We start from the raw sequence: 26414 nt of genomic DNA on the forward strand, positions 1-26414 counted from the left end.
AAAGCTATGCCACATTATGTGTTTACTATGTAACAAGCACTGTGCTGAACCCTTTACTAATAGACACAACACATTTAAAAATGCAATGATCAGAAAAGTTGACCTGGTTCCTACCCTCTCACTAGAGTCTTTTGGAGAGACAGCCTTTGAATAAATAGCCACACAAATAAGTTATGTGATTAAAAACTCCTGGGAACCCAGATCTGCTTGGCCTCAAAAATGAAACCTACCTCATGATTGCCATGTACATTTTACTTCATTATGTAAGGTTTACTACATAAAATATGTGTTAATAGTCTCCTATATATAATAAAAGAAACAAACACAGCAAGTAGTTCACAATGTTAACTCGACATGGCGGGTACCTGATCTCTACTAATTCTTCCCAATTTTCTGTATGCTTGAAATTTTTCAGAATAAAAAAGTGGTTGTTTTAAGATCATCCTTGTCTTTTAACTAGATCATTTGATCCATTTACACTTATTATATTTACTGATAAAACTGAATTTACTTCTACCGCCCTATTTTGTGCTTCCTATTTGTCATGCCTGTTTTTCCTTTTCCACTCCTTTCTTGTTTCTTAAAGGCTCTTTTTTTTTTAATTCCATATTTCTTCCTCATATATACTCTATTTCTGTTGTTTTAGTGATTACCCTGGACATTTCAACATGGGTTCTTACAAAGTACAGTTTTTTAAATATTTTTACTTTGCTTTCTTAAAATATAAGGACTGTGGGATACTGTAATCACCCATCCTCTCAATTATATGCTTTAATCTGGTGTATTTTATTTTATTTTTTTTTTATCCTCACCCGAGGATATTTTTCCATTTTTTGTACAGATAGAGTGGGAGGGAGAGAGAGGAAGAGAGAGAGAGAGAGAGAGAGAAACATCGACGTGAAGGGACACATCGAGTGGCTGCCACCCACACGACCAACCAGGGCCGGGGACAAACTGCAACCGAAGTACGTGCCCTTAGCGGGAACCGAACCCGGGTCTCTCTGGACTGCAGGCCGATGCTCTAACCGCTGAGCCAAACCGGCCAGGGCTAATCTGGTGTATTTTAAGTTTAATCTTTGCCATGAGTCATTACGAAATTGTTTTAGACAGTCGATGTTAGTTTAGACTCAAACACACAGTTACCAATTTCTCTGCTCGTCTTTTCTTCTTGCATTTCAGAACTTACAGCTAGGAACATTTTCCTTGTGCCTGAAGTATGTCCTTTCGATTCTATTTCAGGGAGGGTTTATTGGAGCAATTCAAGCAACACAATAAATAACACAATTTTGGATTATAACCCAAAGTAGAAAATAAACATCCACAAGTCCATACTGATATAAATAATTGAATAGACTAGAAAAGACTGAAGAATTTCAAATAATTTATGTTAGCTATTCCTCCCCCAAGGAGGTGGTGCGTAACTCTCTATCTCTTAAGTAAGGGCTATGCTTAGTGACTTTCATCCAAAGAGTGGTTTGGAAAGTAGAAAAATAACAACTTTATAAAGAGAGACCTGGCAAACAGTACCTCAGCCAAGTGATCACTTGTCATGTTGAAAGATGAACCTTTCTGTGATGTGATGAGAAGGGCACTTCACCTCTGTGGTCGTTCCTCCCCCAAAGCCCACAATCCTACTCTAATTATTAAAACAAACAAACAAACAAACAAACAAAAAACATCAGAACCCTGGCCAGTTTGGCTCAGCGGTAGAGCATCAGCCTATGGACCAATGAGTCGCGGATTCGACTCTGGCCAAGGGCACATGCCTTGGTTGAGGTTGGTCCCTAGCTCTGGTCAGGGTCAGGGGGGAGGCAACCAACTGATGTGTCCCTTTCACGACGATGTTTTTCTCTCTCTCCCTTTCTCTCCCACTGTATCTGAAGATAAATAGAAAAATATCCTTGGGTGAGGATGAAAAAAAAAAAAAGAAAGAAAAACACCCAAACTGAAGGACGTTCTACAAAATACCTGAGCAGGACCCCTGAAATGTGAAGGTCATCAAAAACAAGGAAAGTCTGAAAAACCCAAAATCCAGAGAGCCAGAAACTCGGTGTTATGTGGTATCCTGAATGGGGTCTTGGAACAGAAAAAGGGCATCAGGGAATACCAAGAAAATCTGTATAAAATATAGACTTTAGTTAAAAATAGCATATTAATATATGAACAGTGTGATTCATTAGTTGTGACAAGTGTGCTAATGTGAGCTAACAGTAGGGGAAACTGGGTGCTGGCCATAGACAAAGTCTCTTTACTATCTCTGCAACTTTTCTGTAGCTCCCAAGCTCTTCGAAAGTTCATTAAAAATATTTTTATTGGCTTGTCAACCTCCTCCTCCGGACCGCAGGCCGACGCTCTAACCGCTGAGCCAAACTGGCCAGGGCTCAACCTCCTATATCTGCGTTATCTATAGTGCAAACTGTGACTGTTGGTCTCTGGCCCTCAACCCCTTTGATAATCAGAATGTGCAATGCTGAACCACATTGAGGAAATGGATGATTTTGCGGAATCCATGTCATTGTTTCTCCCCATTTCTGGCCCTTCCTTCATGACCTTCTTCACTCACTCATTCATCTACTCCTCCAAGCACAGTCCACTGCCTGAGCACCCTGCAGTGGATGCATGTAGCCTGAGCTTCAAAGAGCCTCACTGTCTAGTGAGCGGAGTTGAAAAAGAAAATCACCAAAGTAATCACAATCCGTGATAAATGCTAAAATAGATGAGAAAAAAGCTATGAGGAGACAATGAACGTTACTCTCAAAGCTGGGAGACAACTTAGAAGCTCAGAGGTATCAGAGAATAATCTTAGAAAAACAGTAGGAAAGATCTTGCCAGACAGAAAAGAGAAGGAAGGGATCTTCAAGTGGAGGAATAGCATATGCAAAGGCCCTGGGGTGCCTGGCCTGCCAGTGCCTGCTTAGGGAAAGGAAAGGAGTAAGAAGAGTTTCTCACGTTTATTCCGCCTCTGTTCTGTGTCACGCAGTATATTAGCATGTGTATCCGTTCCCTGTAGCGCTGTAACAAATGACCACAAGATTCATTAACTTACAGTTCTGGGGGTTAGAAGTCCAACACTGGGTCTTACAAGGCTAACTTCTAACTGCGGTCCATCTGGAGGTTCCTTGTCCTGTCCAGCTGCTGGAGGTTTGCCGCATCCCTTGGCTCATGGCTCCTTCCTCCATCCTCAAAGCCAGCAGCATAGCTTCTTCAGTCTTCTCTGCCTTGGACCTCTATTTCCACTGTCCTGAGCGTGGACCCGAGGGCCAGATACTGGGCTGAGGGCTTTGTTTCTGTTAACTTATCTGATCCTCACAACATCGAAACAGACAGTTTATCCCCACTTTACAGATGAGGAGACCAAGGTCCTGACAAGTGTAGCCAGCGAGGGCTGAGGGACAAAGGGTCTCCTGTCCTGCTGGAGGGTCTAGATTTTATCCTTGGATATCTTTGGTTTGCCCAATGTCTTTATAGAGGAGAGTTAACATGACCAACTATACTGCCTTATAAAATTCTTTGTTTTTAAATTTAAAAAAATTTTAATGTATTGTTTTTCAATGAGCTGTTTGCAATCACATGAGATTTGCAGAGAAGCTGCCAAGGGTTCTGTCTGTCCCTTCACACAGTCCCCCCAAGGTTAACGTTTCACTTCATGTTACGGGACCGTTGTAGCAACACAGGAACGTTATGAGTAACTAAACTGCCGACCGGTTTCACCAGTTGGTTGTCACCAGTTTTCCCACTAATGTCCTCTTCCCGTTCCAGGAAGCGGTCCAGGACATCACATTGCATTTTGCAAACTTAGCAAACATATTTCTCGGGAAGTAGATGGACGATGGACTGGTAACAACAGCTGAGTCATCAGTGACCAACTGCCTGGTGCCAGGCTCTGTTCTGACGGCCTCACGGGCATCGCTTGGCCTCACGGGCATCGCTCGTACATTCTCGCCCCAGCAAGGTGATCACGTTCTTGTTTCTGGCTCACACGGGACGGAAGGGACGCAGGGAGAGTTAGAACCTCACCTAAGAGGACTGAGAAACCGGAGATGGAGAATAAGGCTGTGGATGAAATAGACCACAGGGGCAGAGGAGGGGCACATGTCTCAGAAGTGGGGGCCACAGTGAGGGTTAGGAGGACACCTGGGAGAATTCCAGCGGTTCTTCCACGGGCCTGTGTACTCACTGCTGCCTCTTCTGCAGTGTCCTTCCCTTGGCCGCCTCTACAGTGTCACCATCACTGGACAAGTTCTTGAATGCCTGCTGGGTGTCAGGCACCATGCTGGGTGCTGGGGCGGGGCTCTGAAGCCTGCTTCCAGGTGGTGGGGCACACGAGGTGCATCTGTACAGGTGGAAACAAACCTCGGGAAGGGAGTTCTATGAAAAGGGGACCGTGGGCGGCTGTGAGCTGGGCTGGACCCTGCTCTGGAAGGCTCCATGATGCGGCTGTCCAGCCCAGCTCTCACGTCAGTTAGTTTCCTCCCCAGCACTCGGCCAATGTGAAATTACTTACGTCTGTCTCTCCAATAGGAAGCAAGTTTAGTGAGTGATCGTCCCTGATCGAACACCCTGCCCCCAGCACTGAGCAAAGGCTTGAACACAACAATTAATAGAGAAGAAATGAATAGGGAGGGAGGGAAGGAAGGAAGGGAGGAGGGGAGGGAGGGAGGGAGGGAGGGAGACCCAGGATCCCAGGCCTTGAAGTTTCAGGACTAGGCTGTATACAGAATTTGGTAAAACCCACGCAGACATAGCAGTTCAGAATCAGCCTGGATGGGATTTGGGGAGATTGTAGAATCAGAACTACCCCACAAACAGGGGTACAGTCCTGTGGCCTAACCCTTGCCCAGAGAGGGTGCCCCTTGTCTCTGGCAGGAAATCTTGAGAGGGCCTGCCTGCTCAGAGGAGGGTCTCGGTGGATGTTGGGGGGTTTGGGGCTGGGTAAGAAGACCGATGCTTTCCCCCTTCTCCCCAGAAGCAAGTTCTCCCCACACCTCAAGCTCCCTTAGTTCTTTACTCCTGACGGTGGGCTCCTGGTCCCCATCTCTGTTCCTGGCATGCAAAAGGTGCTCGATAAATGTTTGATGAATGAAGGAAATCATGTAATTAAGAATATGAGGAATGGGGCGGGGGAGAGTTTCTGCGATCCTTAGGACTCTTCCCCAAGCTCCCAGAAGGCCACATTTGCATACAAATAATTGATATTCTAATTACAAAATCATTGGTATTGATGTATTAAGCAGGTCCCCGAAGGCTCTCGAGAAGATAATGAGATTCCAAGCTCCTTAGGGGTGAGACAGGCGCACTCACCTCATCGCTCCCCGGCAGAGCTGTGTGCAAATGTTTGAGGGGCGCGGTGTGAGTGTGGCTGAGTTCACAGGGTCCCCACAGCTCAGCCCCAGTGTGTCGGGGTGGGGGCAGGGGGTGCATCCGTGTATAGGTGAAATCTGCACACGCTTGCACAGCCTTTATTCATGGAGGTGCTCACTGGCCTAGTGCTGGGGACCAAGATACAAAAGACATGCAGCCCCTCTGTCCCTGTCCAGCCGTCCAGCCGTCCAGCCGGGAGACAAAGCAAAGCAAGGCAGTGGCCCCGCCCAAGGGTGGCTGGGGGGGCGGGGGTTAGACCTCTCCCCATCATCTCTGTCAGCCTTTCCACGTGCAATTGAATGACATAGTAGGTAAAAACCTTAAAAATAAAGGAAGATTATGCAACCAGTGACGAAAGGCAATAGGAACCTGCTATTTCATTGATCCGACTAGACAGACCTGGGCTTGCTCTGCGGGGCAGCGTCGGGTCCTCCCTCCCGCACTGCCTCTCTGGCCCCTTGGCCACCGCCAGGGCCTCGGAGCAGAGAGCCTGCAGCAGCCTCCCGTCCCCAGGGTCAGAACAGGAGGGACCCCTGAACGCCTGACCTCCCCGCCTGACTCAGGCAGCGAGGGAGAGGTGTGACAGGCGGAGGCGGTTTCCAAGTTCCCCACTGTCATCTTCCTGCGCCCCACTCCCAGGAACACTTAGGGCCGCGGATTCTCAAGCGACTGTCACGACTTTGCGTTTCTATCTGGGGAAAAACAAAAACAAGCGATTGCACTATGTCGATGCAGTGCTCTCACGAAATCCCCATGCGACAGGCTCCATCACTTCCTGCTGGTACAGCCTGGGCCCCGCGTGACCTGGGGGTGGGGACAAATGAGTAAGCTGTTGGCAACAACACCCCCCAGCCCCAGCGAGGCCCAGGCCACACCTGTAGTTGAATGAGTGGGGGTTGTCACTGCAACAGGGAGAGGGAGACAGAGGAGGCCAGGACACCTGGGGCGGGTTAGGGAGCGGGCTTCGCTTTGGGTTCCACGCTGCCAGGTGGGGGTCATCCTATGATGGGAGGGCAGGCTCCAGCCAGCCGACAGCTGCACCCGGCAAAGCAGCAGCCTAACCCTCGCTCAGATCAACTGGGAGGCGGGAAATCTGGTCAATTATGGACAATGCTCCTGTTTGGTCCAGGCTCGGAAAGGTCACAGATGGGTCTTGTTTTGCTCTTGACCCACCATGGTCACAGAGTGGCCTCATGTCTTGTGGAACCGCTTATGTTCAAGGACGGAGACCACCAGGCCAGCGCCTGCGGCTGCCAAGGCCTGACTCTCTTTATCAATGCCTGTGGCCAGTTTCCTCATCTGTAAGTTGGGGAATAAGGAAGGGTTCCTACCTCTCAGGTTTGGGGTGGATTCAATGAACAAACACAAGTAACGTCATCCCATAGCGGAGCGACGAGTTCATCCCATGGTGCAACCCCCTCCCCCCGAACACAACACGTGCAGTAACCAGGGCCTTAGCAACGGTCTTTACCATCACCTCGTAACCCAGTGACGACATCCCCTCTTCCCGATCTCTGAATGTTTTACATCAAAGCAAATGATTCTTAAATTGTAGCAATTGGAAAGAGGGACGGGGAGTTAAAAAACCTTCTGTTGTTTCCTCCTGTGGGAGAGGCATCAGCAAAGCACCGTCTTTCTCTCTTGGAAGACGAATTCCCTACTGGGGTCTCGGTGTATTGGAGCTGTGATAATGCGTGGGGGGTGAGAGGAGTCATAAAGCCTCGTCCTGGCTTTTCCGTTTATTTATTTTGCAGCTTTGCAGGGGCAAGAGGGTGTTAACATTTGACAGTGTGAATAATAAATGTTTATGGGCCCGCAAGGCTGGTGCCCAGGGGGCGGGGTGGGGGAAGGGGGCCACACTTGCGGTCAGCCGCAGGGCCATCTGCACTGTTTGCAGACTCTCCGCCTCGTCACTGTCCTGTCCCTTCCCGCCTTCTCTTTCCTCCCTGTGCCAAGCGTCAGATTTCCTCCTGTCCAGACCCCTCTGATCCTGTTCTTTTCCTGCAGCCAGAGCTACAAGGAACCTTGCGTTGCTTTCTCATTTTACCTCCCAATTTAAGTCATTTATCTTCTCTTCGTCTTGTGTTGTGTGTGTACGCACAGGCATGTGTGGGTGTCCTTTTCAAACTCCAGCGTTATGGAAAATAAAGGCAAACTTTTATATTTTTATGCTGTAATAGAGAACCAATAAACAAACCCCTAATGGACCCATGGGGAAAACAGCAGGCCCCCGTTGCGTGTGGTTGGATCACCGGCCGTCGGATGCTGGGGCTAATCACAGAATTTAAATGTCTTTTATTGGTGTGATTAACAATATTGATTTATATTGCTTGACGGCTTGTCACCATCAGCTATTCATAGGAGGCCCATAAAGTCTGCACCATTATCATTTAGCAAATAAAACCACAGCCCCACTCGCAGAGGAGGTAGCAAAAGGTTAAGCACCGTCCCTGAGTCAGCGAAATCCTGTGATTCGGGCTGGCCTTGGGCCCCTTTGAGAAATGAGCCTGAGCCCTCGGTTCAGAGACCATCCCTAGTAAATGCAGTTAGTCCACCTCCTGACAAACTCCCCGGCTCACTGAAACCTGCACCCCCTTCTACGCCGGCTCGGGCCACGCAGCCCTGCCTGGCTGGAGACAGGATTCTTCCACTCAAAGTGGCTGAGCTGTTTTTGGAGGGGAAGGGGTAATCTGATACCCACAGTCAGCACCTCCATTTGCTGTACTTTAAGACTCTTCAAAACTTGCTGTCTCCTCAGCACCCACAAGGTCGTCAACAGGCCATTTCTAAAAGCTGCCCCTCGGCCGGCCACCCGTGTTCCCATCTCCTATTACCTTCAGGAGACTCGCCTGGGAGAAGTCATGTAAGAACAACGGAAGAAACCCCACAGGGATCCTGCCTCTCTAACATGGGGTGATCCCATCGGAAATATAAAATACAAAACTATATACAAGCGGAACATTTTTGGTGGGCTAGTTTATGATTCGAGGGACCAGATATTAACGGACTGGTTCAGACCGCAAATCATCCTGTAGGTCAAGAGTCCCCATGCCATTATGTAGTATCTGCTTGTTTGTTTTTGATATGAAAAACGAACACACACTAGGATGTGTTCTCATTTCTATGCAAAGAAGACATGACCGGACCCCGTGGCTGGAGCAGCTGATTAAAATGCTAATGTTAATGATAGTATACCTCCGCTGGGTTCTGCCCCCTTCTCCGTGCATTAACCTCGCATTTCCATCCTTCACAACCCTCCCTCCTTTTCTGAGAAGTGCCCTTTCTCTAACAGAGGGGGGCCTTCGCAGCTTTCCCATGAAATTGTCCACACCGGTTATTTAACAGAGGCCTGGAGGTAACGTTCTACACTCTGAGCACTAAATACGGAGAGTTCTGGCCCTGTGGCTGCCCTACTTTCTGCCTCTTGAACAGTGATGTCTGTGGTTGTATCGCCTGTATGCAAACTTCTTAAAAGGTAGTCTCTGCACTCTTACATCGTTTCTTGGAAGATGCGAAAAGGTCATGCTGAAAATAAAAAGTTGAAATGACCAGAGGTCTGATGAAAACCATACTTAAGCCCGGCCGGTATGTATCAGTGGTTGAGCGTCAACCTGTGCACCAGGAGGTCACCAGTTCAATTCCCGGTCAGGGCACGTGCCCAGGTTGTCGGCCTGATCCCCAGTGGAGGGCGTACAGGAGGCGGCCAATCGATATTCTCTCTCATGGATGTTTCTTTCTCCCTCCCTCTCTCTAAAATCAATAAAGAAAATAAAATTAAAAAAAAAAAAACACACAACATACTTAACAAAGTGCATTTTTCTTTTAATCCTCACCCGAGGATATTTTTCCATTTATCTTTAGATATAGTGGGAGGGAGGGAGGGAGACACAGAGAGAGAGAAAGAGAGGGAGAAACATCCATGTGAGAGAGACACATTGACTGGTTGCCTCCTGCATGACCCCGACCAGGGGTGGGGACCGAACCACAACCGAGGTACGTGCCCTTGACCGGAATCAAATCTGAGACTTTTTGATCCTCGGGCTGATGCTCTAACCGCTCAGCCAAACCGGCCAGGGCAAAGGGTTGCCTTTTGACAAGCTGTGAAGTCTTTTGTCCGGCTTCTGTCTGGCAACCTCCCTCAGTGATCCTCCGAAAGGGGTCATCATTTCATACTCCTGGTGGGAACATTCTAGGAGGCTAATGAGGCTTGACTTCCCAATCAACAATTTCAGTGGAGAATCGATCGTATTTTCAGCGAGTATTCTTATAAGCAAAACAACTACACATTTTAAAAGGCTTTGCATTTTCTTTCATAATTTACCATCTTAACGGAAATCTCGTCTTTGAGTCCTCGTGGGGAAGAGGAATTCTGCCATCAACACCGTTTACCTGGGTCCTCGGTTCATTCCCGTGCTCTGAGGCAAGCAGTCGGCGGCTTGTGGGAAAACAAAGCCAAGTTGTTTCATGTGTGCGTTGAGAATCTCCCTGTTTGTGCTAATTTGTTTCCTCCTTTTGGGCACGGGCTCATTCTTTTTCTTGGCATCTATAAATGAGACTGGCTTCCGCCACAGTGTTATTTTGCCAGGCTACAGACTAATATTCTCCTTCATAACATACATTTATTTATACTCCCCCTTCTCAGCGGATTTAGCACAGCTTGGAAAGGGAGGCATCAAACGTCGAGATGAAACAGAATTGACAAGTACAGGCATACATACAAAGCAGAGTGAAGAAAGGTGACAGGACGCCATTCAGGCCCCCGTCCCGAGGTGACCACTGCTAACAGCTTGGGGGACTGGTCTCCTGATTCACAACGCATGTGTGTACATCGCGCGTCTTTTATAAATGGAGTCATACTCTGCACACATTCGGAAGGGGTGCCCCCTTTCCTCACTTCGCTGTATACTGGGCACGGCTTGCCATGGCAACGTGTACGCGGCTGTCTGGGCTCCTTTTCGGACGTTACAGGCGAGGCCGCAGGGACCGTTCTCGCCCTGGCACCTCTGGGTACCCCATGGCTGCGGGCAACGGGAAGGCGGGACTGCTCCACCCACGGCGAAGCGTTTGTTGCTGTTTGGATGGGCACGAGTGCGCTGTAGCCTCTTTCGTTTCTTAATTCACTGTCTTTTCTTTTTCGGGAATTGCCTTTTTTTTCAAAAAATGATTTTTTAGAGAAACATCGATCAGCCGCCTCCTGCATGCCCCCTACCAGGGACTGAGCTGCAACCCAGGTATGTGCCCTGACCGGGAATGGAACTGGCGACCTTTTGGTGCACAGGACAGTGCCCAATCAACCGAGCCACACTGGCCAGGGCGAACCGCCTTTTCACGTGACGGATCCTTGTATTTCCCTTTTCGCTTTGTAGACACTCTCAGCAGACTGGAGACAGGGATGCATTGTTATCAGTGTAGCAAACATGTCTTCCCCAGTTTTTGATTCACCTTTCAACTTTGTTTATAGCCCTCTCTGGTCTAGCTGATGACACAGCCTGATGAAGGGCTGGGGGTCTGTGGCTCTATACCAGCCCTGCCCGGCCCCCCCCTCCTCCAGCCTCCCCTCCCCTCCCCCACAGCTCCAGCTACGGCTGTGTCTACGTGACACCGGGAGAGATGTACTGGGAAATGTACCCCCTTGCAGGCCCAATCCAGAAGCCCTGCAAACCATCCACTGAACAGGAAAACGCAAACCCCACTGCACGGCACTGCCACTGCCACACACCTGCCCGCATGGCTCCCATGGAGTCTCCAGGCTGGCGGGGATGCTGAGCACCTGGGGTGCCACACCCTGCCAGTGCACCTTGCTACGCCACTTCGGAAAACTGGGACCTAGTAGAGCAAAAGTAAACAAGCAAACCTATAAATCCAGCGATCTCCCACGACCCAGTAATGCCACTCCCAGGGACAGGTCCAACAGAAACCTGTACACGGGTGCTGAGGACATGCTAGGACGTTCATCGTGGTCCATTTGTAACCGCGGGAACCTGGAGATAACGCCACGCCTGTCAACTCAGAATGGCTGTCAGTGGCACAGTGTGGCAGCGAGAATGAACAGGAACACTACGTGCCATGCGGAATGAAGGACGCCTGACCCCGAGTACACACCCTGGAGCTCCATCCGGTGTCTCTGTCAAGTTCAAAACCAGGCAAAACTCATCGGTGGTGTTCGAAAACTGAACAGTGACTGGAAGGGGCACAGAATAGGGCTTCTGGGGTTCAGTGATGTCCTGTTTTTGCTATGAGGGGTGGTTACATGGTTATGTCACCTTTGTGAAGATGTACTGAGGTGGACACAAGATTCAAGGCATTTTCTGTACATGTTATACTTCAAAAAAAAAAAAAAAAATGCAAAAACAAAATACCAAGCTCCTAACAGTTATTTTAACTGAATCGGATATGGATTATCAGGGAGATGGCTTTTAAAAATGAATTATAGGCCGGCCAGTGTGGTTCAGTGGTTGAGCGTCAACCCTGTACCAAGAGGTTGCTGGTTCGATGCCTGGTCAGAGCACACGCCCAGGTTGTGGGCCCGATCCCCAGAGGGGGGCATGCAGGAGGCGGCCAGTCGATGTTCTCTCTCACGGATGTTTCTCTCTCTCTCCCCCTCCCTTCCTCTCTCTAAAAAGAAAAAAAGGGTATTACAAACGAATTGGATGTGCGTCTTGCTTCCTCTTGACCCACGCTGTGCTGAATGCCAGTCGTACTGGTTATCTCCCTGGAATATGCAGCCACACGCGGCAGGCTCTCTTCTTTCCGTCCACTTTACGGATAGAGGTAACGGAACTCAGAGAGGTCGAGGACTTTGGAACCGCACAGGCCGGACAGGGGCTGGGCTGAGGCTCAGACCAGGTCTGCCTGTCTCAAGCTCTCTCTGGGTCTCTCATTTGAACATGTCGGTCCTCTCAACACAACCATGAGACATAGACAGAGGTGACCCTCTTGGGGGGATCTCCGAGAACATGGGTGTGTGATGTGCTTCTGTGGGCACACTGAGGGGCCCAGGGTTAAAGTTTATACCAGGATGGAAATTCCCCCGAAACTGGGCGATGGTGGAAAGCTTTCCTCCTGTGCACCGAGCAAGGCACCTCCCTGTTCCTTACCTGGAGTGGAAGCAGAACTTCCTGATGCTCCTCGGAGACTCTGCAGGCTGCCTCCAGCACCACGCCCCATCGCCCCTCACCCCAGCGCCCTATCGCCCCATCGCCATGGAACTATGGAAGGACCCAAGGGCGTGGAGAGGGAGAGGGGCGTGTAGGAAAATCCAGGAAGCCAAGAGTCTGGGTGGGTGCTGCTCACCAGATGCTAGAGCTACCAGAGTCCTGCTATTTTCACTTTCAGAATTTTAAAACAAATTCGGAATATATGGTTAAGAAAAATGTGATGAACACTCTTACAAAGAGAGACCATTTGAAAGGCAAATGCACATATATATGTATAAACATAGCATTTTATTAAGAAAATGTTTACACCCTTCTTACAATACAACAAATTCTGCAGTGATTTAGCACATTATCCTCTATAAAAATTGATGGAATAGTCAAGCAAAAACAACACAGTTTAAAAGTATGCCAAATCAACCACCATCTGCAAGCTACCTACCACCAGCATAAGTAAAAACAGGAAAATCTTACAACAGAAACCCAAAGACTTCGTTTCCTTTTGTCAGCATCTACGAAACAGTACAGACATCATATAGTTCACCTACAGACTCAGGTCCAGCCCAAGGTCAAGACTGCAAAAATAAAGTCTTTAAACATCCATAGAAGCTTGGCAAGTCATCATTACAATATTTCATCACAGGTAACCAAGCGATGCGTCATGCAGGGAAGCCATGGCTATAAGTCTGGGCTGTTTATTGCGCTACCAAGCGGCCTAAACTGGAAGCAGCTTCATTTCATTTATTTTTTCATAACAGATGCTATTATAAAAAGGCACAAGTATCTTACTCCTTGCATCAGGTCTTGAAAAGGCATGACATTCGTAGGAGAAATAAGAATTGCTGGTATGACGGCTTAGCTTTTTCTTAAATTTTAAATGGACTGTCTAGGCTCCGTTCCATATCCCATACCTGTTTCTCTTCAAGACTATGGCCTTGACAAGTACTCTATGACCATCTAAGCGAAGTTCTGACACTATCTCATCGCCAAGGGTGGAAAACGTTTTGTCCCTCGGTCATGTTGCCGCTGTGAGTGAGTGCTGCCCAATGCCTCTCTCGAAACATGGGGTTCTCCTGAAGGGAGCCTGGTTGTACCTCGCCTCTCTTGTTGGACATGGTGAGCAGACCCCACTGCTGCCAGCAAGGCAGGTGGCATAGGACTGTCATGTGCACTAAAGAGGTGGCTGGTGCCCTGCGTCTTTAAGGGACAGCCCACTGCAAAATGAGAAGAACAAGAGAAATAAGGCAAGAAGTCCATTTCGATCGTAGAGAAGGCAAGACTTCAATTCTTAAGAAGGTCAGAGGCATGACTGACAACTGCAGGAGTGACTCATAAAGTGAGATGATGGAGAGACGGGGCTGGAGGAGAGTGAGAAAGAAAATCTTTCCCAGAGCAATAGAGCTCTGTCCACACCACGCGACAAATGGTTTAAAAACAGAGCCACCCATCAGTTGCTCTGACTAGCCAGCTGCCGATAATTTCCCCCGCATGGAATCGATCGGCCACTCTGACATCATGTGCATGATTCATGTTAAGGAAAAGTTTCATCAATTATGGAGTAACCTCATAAGTAAAGTAAAAGGAGGTACACAAATTCAACTCCTGCTTTTGAAATTTCTCAGGGGGTACACCTGATGATTCCAGGGTAAATTTAGTGGAAACAGTCATAAAGCACACATGAGATTAGGATTTAGCCCCAAAGCGAAGTCATATGCTGCTGTGTGCCAACCATGCTCACAAGTAGGGTGTGTGCGGACTGTCCCCACTGGCCGGCCCTGAGCTCCTGGCCTCTTCTACATGACATGACGTGGTGGGAGTTTCCTTAACCATTTCAGTACCGAGTCAGGACGACTGGCCCTATATGTGAAACACTCTTTTAAAAATGATTTTCTCCAAAGCAGCACCGATATTCAATAATTTGCTTCCAGAAACACTGAGAACTTCCTGAATTAAGACGTGGCAAGAAAACCAGCATGTTTTGTTTCTGTTGCCTGACTAAGAACATCAAGGTCTACTGTTTAAAACTGCCAATTAAAGGAGGTTCTTTCAAAACAAATCGTTGGTGTCTTAGGCTCTCCCATTACTTGGCTCAGTCCTTGCACTTGAAGTCCTGTTCACGGACAGCTATCCAGAATTCTGTTTCAATTTTGAAGCATTTTGCTGGGGCACTGGGCACTGTACAGATCTCAAAATGAACGGGCAATAAATTAAACCTTTTTTGGGGGGGGGTTAGATTTAAGGCTCCCTGATTTTAATTCCAGTATCTACTAATGACACATTCTAATCTTACTATCTAAAATGTTTAATATGTCTGAATGGAGTGGTTGAGCGTCGACCCCTGCACCAATAGGTCGTCGGTTCGATTCCCAGTCAGGGCACATGCCCACGTTGTGGGCGGAGTCCCCAGTGGGGAGCATGCGGGAGGCGGCCAATTGATGTTCTTGCTCACTGATGTTTCCATCTCTCTCCTTTTCCCTTCCTCTCTAAACATCAACCAAGAAAAATAAAATAAAATGGTTGATGTCATCAAAAGAAAAGATGCAAGGTTTTTCTTTTCATTTAATTTCCGAATCCCTTTGTTTAGAAGCCCCAAATGTTCTAGCACATCTATAATTGATTATACTCTAAAAAAAGAAAGCACACAGATTAATTAGTTATTCCCGATGGTACAGACCCTCAAATTAAAGTTGATCTATGCTACTAGAAGTCCTTCTTGATTTGGGAAGTAAATCATTTTCCTAGATGCTAAGAGAATCCTGAAGGACACACTGAGAAATATGGACATTCCTGGTTCTATGTCTTCACTTTCTTCATTATGTCTAATAAAACTTCATCACAACAGGCCTCTCACTTATCATTCTCTCGGACTGCAAACGTAGAGGCTCCTGAAAAATGTAACACCCTTCTAATATTTTTTTTTAGACTTTCGTTTGCACAAAGAATAGAACAAATGCTCCAGAATGCCATCGATACTTCTTGCAAATCGGGTAATCACACTGTCTGGCTTTGTTACTGGAAGTCGAGACGAGTGACCACTGTCAAGGGAAATCAGCAGAGCCTGTTTCTTTCAGTCCTGGGCTAAATCCCACCCACCCCCTCTTCTAAAACTGTACAGTATAATGTCTGCCTCCTGCGTAAATTGTTGCTTGGACTATTTTTTTTTTCTCTCCTAGACATTACCTTGAATCATGTGAGAATTTCTGATGGACCAAACTAACTGAAGGCAGGTATGCAGTAACAACTTGACCCTTGAAGGTACCTTTCATTTCTTCCTCTAAGCAAATATTAACTGTTAAGAGGTAGACCACCTCTTGAGGCTCAACAGTAAACGGGAGTCAAGCTGCTAGTCTCTCTAAAACAAGTGGAAACGATAAGACTGTCGGCAGGGTACACTACATGGCTCATCACTGTCGTTGGCTTTCAGCAGAGGGCTGGGAGGAGCTCTTACCGCCTTGCGAGTTCAGAGAGAGGAGCCAGCCGGAGTCTGGGAGCTGTGACTGCCCCGTGCTCTAAAGCCGGCGCCGCGTGCAGGTCAGAGTTAAGGGACTTTAGTCACTTCCCCAGGAGGAGTGCATTCTGGCATCACCTCCACAGGCTCGTGCAAAGACATCTGAAAGTGTCCGGGCTCTGGCATGCACATGATAGCCTCTGTGCCTCTGTCTTACACCCTGAGGGGCCAGGGATCACGTGTGCAGTTTTTAAACGAGTGAAAACGCTTGTAAGAATTAACATGACCTCTTCTGCAGTTCATTCTCAGACTGTAACACGCGCACGACAATGAGGAAATGCCTCTCCAAGCCTGAGGCTGACCCGCCCACGAGCGCAGCGTGCTCTGCCCCGAACCTGCCCGTGCCGACACCGTGCCCTAAAGGACGGGCGTTCTGCTTCCCCACACCCAGGGGAGCTGTGGCATAGTTCTCGAGTGGACATTTCCATTACTGCAGCTCCCAGTTTAATTTAGGGCTTCTAACACCGATTTTCCTTCTTGAGAATATAAAAGAAAGAAATACAAAACTTAAATAGAAGCTGAGAAATTAAATGTGATTTTCTTTCCCTTTCTATATATTTAAAAATAATGAAAATTGATAACCTCAAGGAGGACCCCAGACCACTTAGAGGAGATCAAGCCTCTCAGGCAAAAGACTGGACCCTTTCAAAGTGGGGGAGGCAGGCACTTCACACATAATCATCAACGGGCAGCTGGCGTGTGTGACTTTCGAGGAGCTAACCCTTTCTGTCGCTGTGCGCAGGACTTACCCTGCCTGTGGCTGAGAAGCAGGTGAAGGAGGGCTCACCTGGAACCTGAAGGGCTTGCACACAGGCACTTCTCCCCAGTCACTTCTTACAGAGAAACTGAAATGACGCACACTTGATCATACTCCTACTTTGTTCTTTTAATCACCGAATGATAGTTAGTTATCCGAGGATCAGAAGGAGACTTCTGGGGACCAGTGGTTTCTGGGATTAGACACCTGCAGACAGCGTATTCTAACTGCTCTGAGAGGAATCAACATACACTTGCAGCTAATTAATGATTTTTCTCTTTTCAGCCCCTAAAGTTTAAAAAAAATGGCCCTGTGTCATAAGGAAACCAAAAGAAGATTGGGTTATACCTCAATTCCTTTGAAATCGAGCCTTTTCTCCTAAGACATCAGAATAAGAAATATATGAAATGTGTATTAGATCACTGCTGTCAGGTGTATTGGATCACTATCCAAAGAGTGTTCAAAATAAAACACTGCTTCTGACTTTAATATTCATCTTTGCATTTCATAAGCAAACCAAATAAACAAAAACCTTCACTCCCGTCTCATGGTGTGTGGATCCTGGAACTGAGAGAGCAATGCTGTTGTTAAGGATTGAGAAGATAGGACATAAGACGGTGTCATGTCGATTTCGGAGACCACCGATGAAGTGAAAGGGGAAGAGGCCCAGAAACGTGTGAAGAATAGTGGCTGGCGCAGCACACACCACACGCCCTTCATTCTGTGCATAAAACATGTGGCTACAACCACAGAGAATCCCTTTCTACATGCTGGATGGTGTCTGAGGAATGGTGGAACACCAGCTGCAGGGCTCCAGGGATGGACGTCTTGGGGTTAAGGACAGCCGGTGTCACAAGATTAGAGGCGTTCACATGCCTCACCAGTTGCTTTTCTCTCTGCACCAGACACCATGAAATTGTCAACACTGACAGGTTTGGTGGAAATACTGTGAAGGTCACAGATTTGCACCGTCTTTTGGTAAAATGAGAAAGGGCCACGCAAGCATTGCCTCTTCAATAATGAGTCAGGCAACCTCTGTTTGTATTTGGTTGTCATGGAGATAGAGGCCCAGAGTGGGAATGCCAGGGACGTACCAGGGCCGTGGCCTGATGCCCCATCCACCTGCATGCACATGAACTAAAGTGAAGCCACCGTCAGGTGCAAAGAGCCCAGTGCTTAGAATCACTTGTTTTCTCTTAAAGCAAATGCTGGGGGTGAGGTTGGGGGTAATAAGAGTCCACATATGTTTTAAACAAAACGATGTTGGAATTTTCACTAAATACATTCCTTCTATCTTATTTTAATAAAAAAATAAATATACAAGTTAAATGCTGAAGATATTCACCAGGGAGAAGGGAACTGTTTTGTATTTCATCTGAGTTGTAATTTTCCCATTAAAATCTATCCACACCAAGTGGGGTGCACAAAGAAATAACAATTATTTTTCAAAGTTTCGACTGTTCAGTTTAAGGAGCGCTCTAAAAACACAATTTTGTTTGAAATTCAAGCTGTTTCATTTCCTATTTAATCTTGTAAATTTCCTTCCCGTACAATACTCAGGTTGGAAGGGTGCCAAATGAGACCAGGAACAAATTTCCACCAACCTCACTTCAGTGCTTTATGTTTAGATTATATTAAAAACCTCATTAGGCTCCCTGAGGGAAAGAGTGTTAGCCACTAACAGAGGCAGGGGGGAAAAGGGGAACAGAAAAGATAAGTAAATTGTTAACAAGGAAAGCTCTCTTCAAATAGTTGCTCTGAGGTTGCTGTTACAAGCGAAGAGAAACTTATTACATGACCCAGTAAAGGGCTTGAGCTTGGAGCTCAGGTCTGCCCCGAGGCTGGAAGGGCTGGCCGGGCTGGCCAGGGGCCTGTCTGCACTGGGATTCCCGACGGGACGGGGGGCGGGAGGAACGGCGCACAGCTCCGCAGGGACTGTGAGCTGGAGGCTCTACGCTTCCACACACAGCAGACGTGCTTTGGAGAGTCTCCTGTGGACAGGCCGAAAAAGGGGTGGGCCCACGCAAGACGGGGCGAGATTAAATGGAATGAAACATAGAATTTATTACTGTATTTACATAATTTATACCTTTTAAGCAATGGTCTCATAAATATAGACTACAACTTTACCTAGGCTAAGCAACAGATAATTGTTTTCCCCACCAAAATACTTGGGTTAAATAAAAAATGGACAGCATTTACACTACTTTCTTTACTGCCTCTTTCCTCCTTTTAAAACCAGTTAGTTTAAACATATGCAATTCAATTTATTCTAGTCGGCTTCTCTACCACCACCATCCTGATCCTGAGAGCTTTTTACACTAGGTGCCGATAATGAGTTTGGTGACACACAGGACAGGGTCAGAAGGAGACCTGGGGGAGCCAAGGCTGTTGAGTGCTGTGAACGCCCTGCATGTCCCTGGGCTGATGCATGCCACGGGAAATGCTCTGGAGAGTGCGGATGCCATCATTTCCATCAGTCCTATAAATAACCCATTTTACCTTCAGATAATAATTGCCATCCCTCCACTTAATGGTATCCTACCACATTTAAAATCATACAACTCCCTAGAACAGTGGTAATGGGAAACCAAGGAAATTATAATCTCCATGAGGACTTCTTTCCCTCAAGAACGACGAAAGTGCTCATTTTCCCTTTACAAATGTTACATAAAATCTTGATTACAAAACGACTCAACAGTTTGATCCTACCATCCATACAATTACATGTTCCTTTCCAGCAAGGTCAAAGCCAGTGATGGAGTCCCTCTGTACACCAGAGTCTTTACAGAACACAAGTCCACAGACTGGTCAATTTCTGTGACTCTTTCTTTGCACGAAGAAGACCCCAGACCAGCTCGGTGAAGCCTGGCAGCGGGGCCCCCAGCCCTCCTGTTAGCGTTCAGGACCACCTACTTCATCACAGAGTCGGAGAGGCCAAGGCCCGGTCAACAGCAGCTTCGCTTGGGCTCTGAAGGCTGTCTCCGGAGTTTGAAGCCCTTCCCGCCACATGGCGGGTTGGTGTCAGTGGATGGAATTCTTCTACCTAAACCGAGAGGAGAGGAGGAGAGGAGAGGAGAAGAGGGAATGAGCCTTAATATTCCAAATCTGCTCCTTCTCAGACACAACAATTTTGTAAATGCAACTTGACAGGTTTCATAAAAATAAAGTTTCATAAACTTTTAGTTTTGGAATGATTTTACATTTACAGAAAAGTTGCAAAGATAATATAGAGAGTTGCTGTAGACCCTTATTCAGTGTCCCTTAATGCTACCGTCTTATGCTGCCATAGGACATCTGTCAAAATGAAGAGCTCAGCACTGGACACCACCAGTCACTGAGTTCCACATGCTTCTCAGATGCCATCAGCTTCTCATTAAGGTTCTGTTTCTGTTCCAGGGTCCAAGTGAGGCTATCGCCTAGCATTTAGTAACACTTAACAAAACAAAAAAACAAAAAACTACCTGTTGAAAACACCTCGTTTTGAGTAGGTTAAGACATGCACGTTAAAAAAAATTAATCAGAACATGCCTGTCCCTCTGTCCAGAGACAGGTGTGCAGACACGCACAGCGCACACACCTCAACCTGTGCCCTTCCTAAACCGAGTCAGGAGCAAGCAGAGTGCACGGTCCTCTGGCCGGGATTACTGCCCCAGCGTGTGTGAGAAGCTGCTGCCTTCCATGCAACAGCTGTGATGCTGCAGTGTGAATGTAGTGTCATTAAAGTCCCTTGTTGATGGACATGTAGTTTGTGTGCAATATTCTGATGCTGCCAGGAACGATGCAAGGACACCTCTGTGAACCCGAGTGCAAGTGCTGGACAAACTAACAGAGTGGAGAAGCCAGGTCACGCTAGTCTACTCCTGGGTACTGACCCCACACATGCCCTGTAGCCCAGTGTCTGCCTAGCAGAGCTACGGAAAGGACATGCAATTTAAATTTGACAGATGCTGCCAAACTGCTCTCTGGAGAGGTGCGCCACTTTGTTCTGCCACCAACCACGTATGAGAATAAACAGGTTCACTTTACGGCTCCATGAAGCATAATGCCAGTTTCGAGGGAAACCTTAAATCCCCCACCCACCCACCTCACTGATAACTTCAGGGCTGCTTCTACACAAGGCTTTCCTGACGCCCTTTGCTTCCCAACTCTGCAACATCTCAGCCACTAAAACCCATTAGGATGCCGGAAGCACGTTGTCATATATTTGTTTATGCAAAGATGTCCCTCAAATTAGACCCTCGGCCCTTTGAAGGAGACCCTGTTTCTCCACCTTTGTTTCCAGGATTGCTTGGCACAGTCCCTGGCATCCAGAACATGCAATGAACTGGCACATGCATTCTGGGCATGGACAGGCTGAGGTGGAATCTGCCAGATCTTGGGTCCTTGGTCGCCATGCCTGAGGCCTCCAGCACACTGAGCAGCCTGCAAATCTGGGTAGGTAGTACCCAGCTTGGGTCCACATGACCTGATAGTGTCCCCCAGTATGTCCTACTACTACTTTTCAAATGCCTATACATGCTTTATGAATAAACTGCAAATTAATTCCAAAACTTTACTAAAGCTTCTTGCCATTATGTATTTCTTTTTTTTTTTTTTTTTTTTATCCTCACCCGAGGATATTTTTTCCATTTTTGGTACAGATAGAATGGGAGGGAGAGAGAGTGAGAAACATCGACGTGAAGGGACACATCGAGTGGCTGCCACCTGCACGACCAACCAGGGCCGGGGACAAACTGCAACCAAGGTACATGCCCTTAGCGGGAACCGAACCCGGGTCTCTCCAGACCGCAGGCCGACGCTCTAACCGCTGAGCCAAACTGGCCAGGGCGCCATTATGTATTTCTTATCAGTGGGTCCTGGAAATACAGATGGAACAGAGTCATCTCTGAAGCATGTCCAGAAGGCAGAGGAGAGCATCTTCCTGATCTGGGAACAGACAGTGACTTTTCAAACTGGAGCCCAAAAGTGCAAACCATAAAGGAAAACAAGGACCAATGGGGTTCTACTAAGCGTAAAAACGCCAGTTCATAAAAGGAGTTGATTTGGACATGAAGTCATGCCACAGGGCAGGTATATCGACTGCACATGACCACCAGTGGACTCACACTGCAGTACAGACGAGCACTTAGGGAAAGGCAGGCAAAATGCACAGAGGAGAACATCCTGACAATGTGTGAATGTAAAGAAACACCTGGAAAGGTGCTCAACTTCATGAGCTGGAAATGCAGACTGCTCCCTACCCACCAGGGATGGAGAGTCCTCTATGCCCTGGTGTGAGCATCAGCAAGTACACCTGTATGAACACTGCATGCTCATGACTATCATTCTTCTCTTGGTACAAAAATAAACCTACTAGCCCTGGCTGGTTTGGCTCAGCGGTTGGAGCGTCGGCCTGTGGACCAAAGAGTCTTGGGTTTGGTTCCCGCTAGGGGCACGTACCCAAAAGAAACAAAAACAAATACACCTACCAAAAATGTGGGCCTATTATGTACATGCCGGGCAGGAAGCAAAACGTTCACAGCCGCACTATTTGTAATAGCTCTAAACTGGAAAAAATCAACAGGATGGAGAACCACCCCAGGTGTTCTCCCCACTCCGACTCTGACGCTGACAGACGCACTGAAAGTGGATCGTGCAATGATATGGATGAACCTAAAAGTGTACGCAGAGATAAGGAAGCCCGACACAAGAGTACATACAGTATATTTAAAAAATATAAAGTATGAAAACAGGCAACACGGATCTGAAGAGTCAGTAGTCGGGGCAGTGGTTCCCTTGGCGGGGGGCTCCTCGAGTACCCCTGGATTTTGTCCTAGGTGTGGATGACAGGAGTACACTTCATTTGTGAAAATTCCTCGAGCATTATACTTCTGGACGCGTCAGTGAAAAGCAAGCATGCTGGCCACTGTGCTAATGTGACTTGACAATACCTAGTAAACAATAACCTCAATTTATCTCTCTCTAAATTCTTCTAATCTTTGTGAACATACATTTTTTTTTTATTTTTCACAGTTGAAATGAGTACGTACCAGCTAATTTTTATCTAAGGATTTTCATTGTTGGTCTAATTCACTACCTTCCTGTTTTTAATACTGCTACAGTAAAGAACACTTAAAAATAGTAATAATTTCAGTACACTTTTGACACCACACTTAGATTTTTTAGCTTGAACTGTGAAAAATTTCTGACTGGCCTCAAGTTACCTTTCAAGAGTGCATCTGGGGCCCTGGCCGGTTTGGCTCAGCGGATGGAGCGTCAACCTGTGGTCCAGAGAGACCTGGGTTCGGTTCCCGCTAAGGGCACGTACCTTGGTTGCAGTTTGTCCCCGGCCCTGGTTGGGTCATGTGGGTGGCGACCACTCGATGTGTCCCTTTCACATCGATGTTTCTCTCTCTCTCTCCCCCTCCCACTCTATCTGAACAAAATATCTAAAAATGTCCTCGGGTGAGGATAAAAAAAAAAAAAATTGCATCTGGGTAACTGCTATTCACACTCTAGGAAGATGATAAACATCACTTCTTAATGCTGAAACGAATGGGCTGGACTCGAGGCTGCAAACCAGCAGCCCTGGCCTTATCTGCCAAATGGGCTTGCAGGCCTGCGTCGTACTCTGAAAATATTTGAGCTAGTGGCCAAATCTAAACAATGGGACATGTTACAAAAATTTAGATCTCTGGTTCTTCGAATAAACTATAAACATCAAAAAATAAAAACAAAACCAAAAACCCCAGCAACTGGACAACCAGAGGCTCATAGTCCAGTGACGACACTGTTGGAGCCGGGCACCCCCTTGCCAGACGTCAGAGTCTCCAGGGATCTCTGCTCGAGGCCTGCTTGCCCCAGGCCTGCTCGCTGGAGGGCGTCACTGGTGAGCCCAGCAGGCAGTGCGGTTCACAGCTCCTCCTCCACAGGCAGCCCAGCGCCCTTCCAGCGTCAGCAGTCTCGGCTCGCATCAGACAATGGAGCTTAAGTCAGTTCACGGTGCCCTGATGGCTGTCCCCTGTCCTCCATCTGGAGCCTGATGTGTGCAGTTAACATGACTCAGGTCTGGGCACGGCCTGCTCTGTCACATCTTGGCTCCAGTATCACCTGGTCAGGGGAGGCCTGTTCCCTGGTCACCTGCAGACACTCTTTCACTTCATCCAATATTATTTTCTTCCCCCCGCGACCTATCATCTGAGAGGACCTCGCTTATTTCTGGGCTCCCTGTCTGTCCTCTGCCGGGCCGCGTGCACTCCAGGAGAGCAGGGCTATGCCCTCTTGTTTCCCACTGTCTCCTCTGAGCCTGGATCGGTTGTCAATATTTTGATGAGTTTGAATAAAATGAATAGACACAGACACAATCTGCAAAGGACCCCCAAAGGTATGCAGCAGTCTCTTTCCATCACAGTAATACTTTGGGAGAGGGGAAGGGAGGGAGAGGAAAATAGGTGTTACCTTTAATCACGTAGCATAAATTTTTTTTTTTTTAATTTTTTAATTGATTTTATTATTTATTTATTTTTATTTATTTATTTTTTTTTTATCCTCACCCGAGGACATTTTTCCATTTTTTGTTCAGGTAGAGTGGGAGGGAGAGAGAGGAACAGAGAGAGAGAGAAACATCGACGTGAAAGGAACACATCGAGTGGCTGCCACCCGCACAACCCACCAGGGCCGGGGACAAACTGCAACCAAAGTACGTGCCCTTAGCGGGAACCGAACCCGGGTCTCTCCGGACCGCAGGCCGACGCTCTAACTGCTGAGCCAAACCGGCCAGGGCACGTAGCATTAATTTTTGAGGGTTTTCTTACAGTGGAATTCCACACGCATTTCCCTTCTCCTTATTTATTTTGCTCATGTTTGATGACTTGGATGACTAATTGGAATACATGTAAGAGGGCAAGGCAACAGTCCCCAGGCCTACAGCCCCGGCATTGTTTATACAGTGGCCGCATCCTACCAGAAGGGCCGGTTACCAGGCAGCAGCTCTCCAGCATGACATGACATGAAACTCGGCTGTCACCTGGACCCTCTCAACGTGCATTCCACTAAGAACCACAGCAGAGGAGACTACTCTACCCAAGGAAGAAATGCTACCCAGTGAGATCAATCTGTTTGAAATTGCCCTGCACAGGGGGAACCCACATGGCACAGAGGTACTCACTAATTTCTATAAAGAGTTCATTGATGTTTATCGCATTTTTTGCACTGGTCTCTACAAAAATCGCATGGATGGAGTCAGCGTAGTCCTTAGCATCTCTCTCCATTACTTCTCTGAAAGGCAACGATTGCAAATCAGAAATGTGACCCATCAAGAGCTCCATATTATCCCCACACACCCAGTAATTCACCAGACTGACGATGACAAAGGAGGCCACAAATGGCTTGTCAGCAGTTAGACAAAAGCAAACCACACTGTGAGCCACGAATGCAGTGGAATAATCAGAGAACGGCAGGGGCTCCCCCCCCCCACAAAGTAACACCCCTGCTATGGAAATTATGGAAGTGGTCCACAGAAACTTCCAATAAATCTGCTTTCCTGAAAATATCCTATGTTACAAGAGCCAGGGGCTATACGAAGCTCAGATAAAGTCAAGCCTGATACATCCAACATTAAATAAATCACACACTTGCCTACATACACAATCTAATTAGCTCCAAATGCCTGAACTCTTAATTTTACTTTGAAACTTCAGGACTCCAACCACACAATGGAAAGGGATTTTTCAATGTCAGAGATAAAATACAAGCAAGATTCTTATACTGGATGTTGCTCAGTAGGAAAAGGGACACATGATCAGCACTGTAATCTCCTGCTCTAATAGCTTACCTCACATCGATAAGATCACACTTATTTCCTGCAATGGCAACCACGATATTAGGCGGGCCGTGCTGTCGCAGCTCTTTCACCCAATTCTTTAATGTTGAGAATGTCTCCTGTAATACACGAGAGGAGAGCAACTGGAGAGCTAAGCAACCAAGAGAGTTTTCAAAATTGAAAAACACAATACACGTCTTACTTCTTTTGTGATATCGTAAACAATGATCGCTGCAGCCGACCCTCGGTAGTACATGGGTGCTAAGGCACGGAACTGCAGGGAAAGAGAAACAACAAAATTGGGAAAATGGTTAATGTTTTTTACTAGACCTCTTAAGCCCGTTGTCCCTGCACAAAAGGTAATCTTTCTCCTAAGCCCAAGATGACATGATGCTTTAAAGCAAATGAACCAGTGATTACCAAAGGCAACAACTCTTAATGTAACACTGAAATGTTTCTTAGAAAATAGAAGATAGTTTTACAGGAATTAAATATGGTGCTACAAACAATTGTTTCAGCTAAAAAGGCTTTTTAATTGAACTCAATGTATAATTCCCAAATTCATTTGTTCAACAATCCTTTAAACTTGGGCTCCCAAACTATCAAGGACATAAAATCATGCTGTAAATAGTTCTCCAGAGAAGCAGCTGCACTGGGGTGTCGTAAAGACCTTGTCATATGGATGCAGATGGTACCCCAGAAATAAGCACACATTTACCCTTGATACTTGGATGAGTCCATTTTTGGCTAAGTCCATGCAGGTAGCAATTCCCAAATGGGGGTAGGCATCTAATTTCATTCACATGAATTTAACTGTCGGCACAGCTTCCT

General features: G+C 47.1%; 2 protein-coding genes across 5 annotated transcripts in view; both read right to left on the minus strand.

Moving 5' to 3' along the window:
* The window catches only part of VAPB (VAMP associated protein B and C), a 177147-nt gene extending 157431 nt beyond the window's left edge, over positions 1 to 19716 (minus strand). Inside the window, exon 1 of the mRNA XM_036245237.1 lies at positions 19697 to 19716. Coding sequence (XP_036101130.1) covers positions 19697 to 19701 — 5 coding nt within the window. The 5' untranslated portion in view covers positions 19702 to 19716. The remainder of the gene's footprint in view (positions 1 to 19696) is intronic.
* RAB22A (RAB22A, member RAS oncogene family) overlaps positions 19703 to 26414 on the minus strand; it is a 39102-nt gene continuing 32390 nt past the window's right edge. For 3 of the 4 annotated variants that reach the window (XM_036245247.1, XM_036245245.1, XM_036245244.1), the window contains 4 exons: positions 25786 to 25857; positions 25596 to 25726; positions 24930 to 25039; positions 19703 to 19826 (listed from right to left, as the gene is read on the minus strand). In XM_036245247.1, coding sequence (XP_036101140.1) covers positions 19729 to 19826; positions 24930 to 25039; positions 25596 to 25726; positions 25786 to 25857 — 411 coding nt within the window. In that variant the 3' untranslated portion in view covers positions 19703 to 19728. The remainder of the gene's footprint in view (positions 19827 to 24929; positions 25040 to 25595; positions 25727 to 25785; positions 25858 to 26414) is intronic. The other variant, XM_036245243.1, reaches the window with a different exon arrangement.

The sequence above is a fragment of the Molossus molossus genome, unplaced genomic scaffold, assembly GCF_014108415.1.
Source record: "Molossus molossus isolate mMolMol1 unplaced genomic scaffold, mMolMol1.p scaffold_m16_p_6, whole genome shotgun sequence".
Taxonomy (NCBI): Eukaryota; Metazoa; Chordata; class Mammalia; order Chiroptera; family Molossidae; genus Molossus; species Molossus molossus.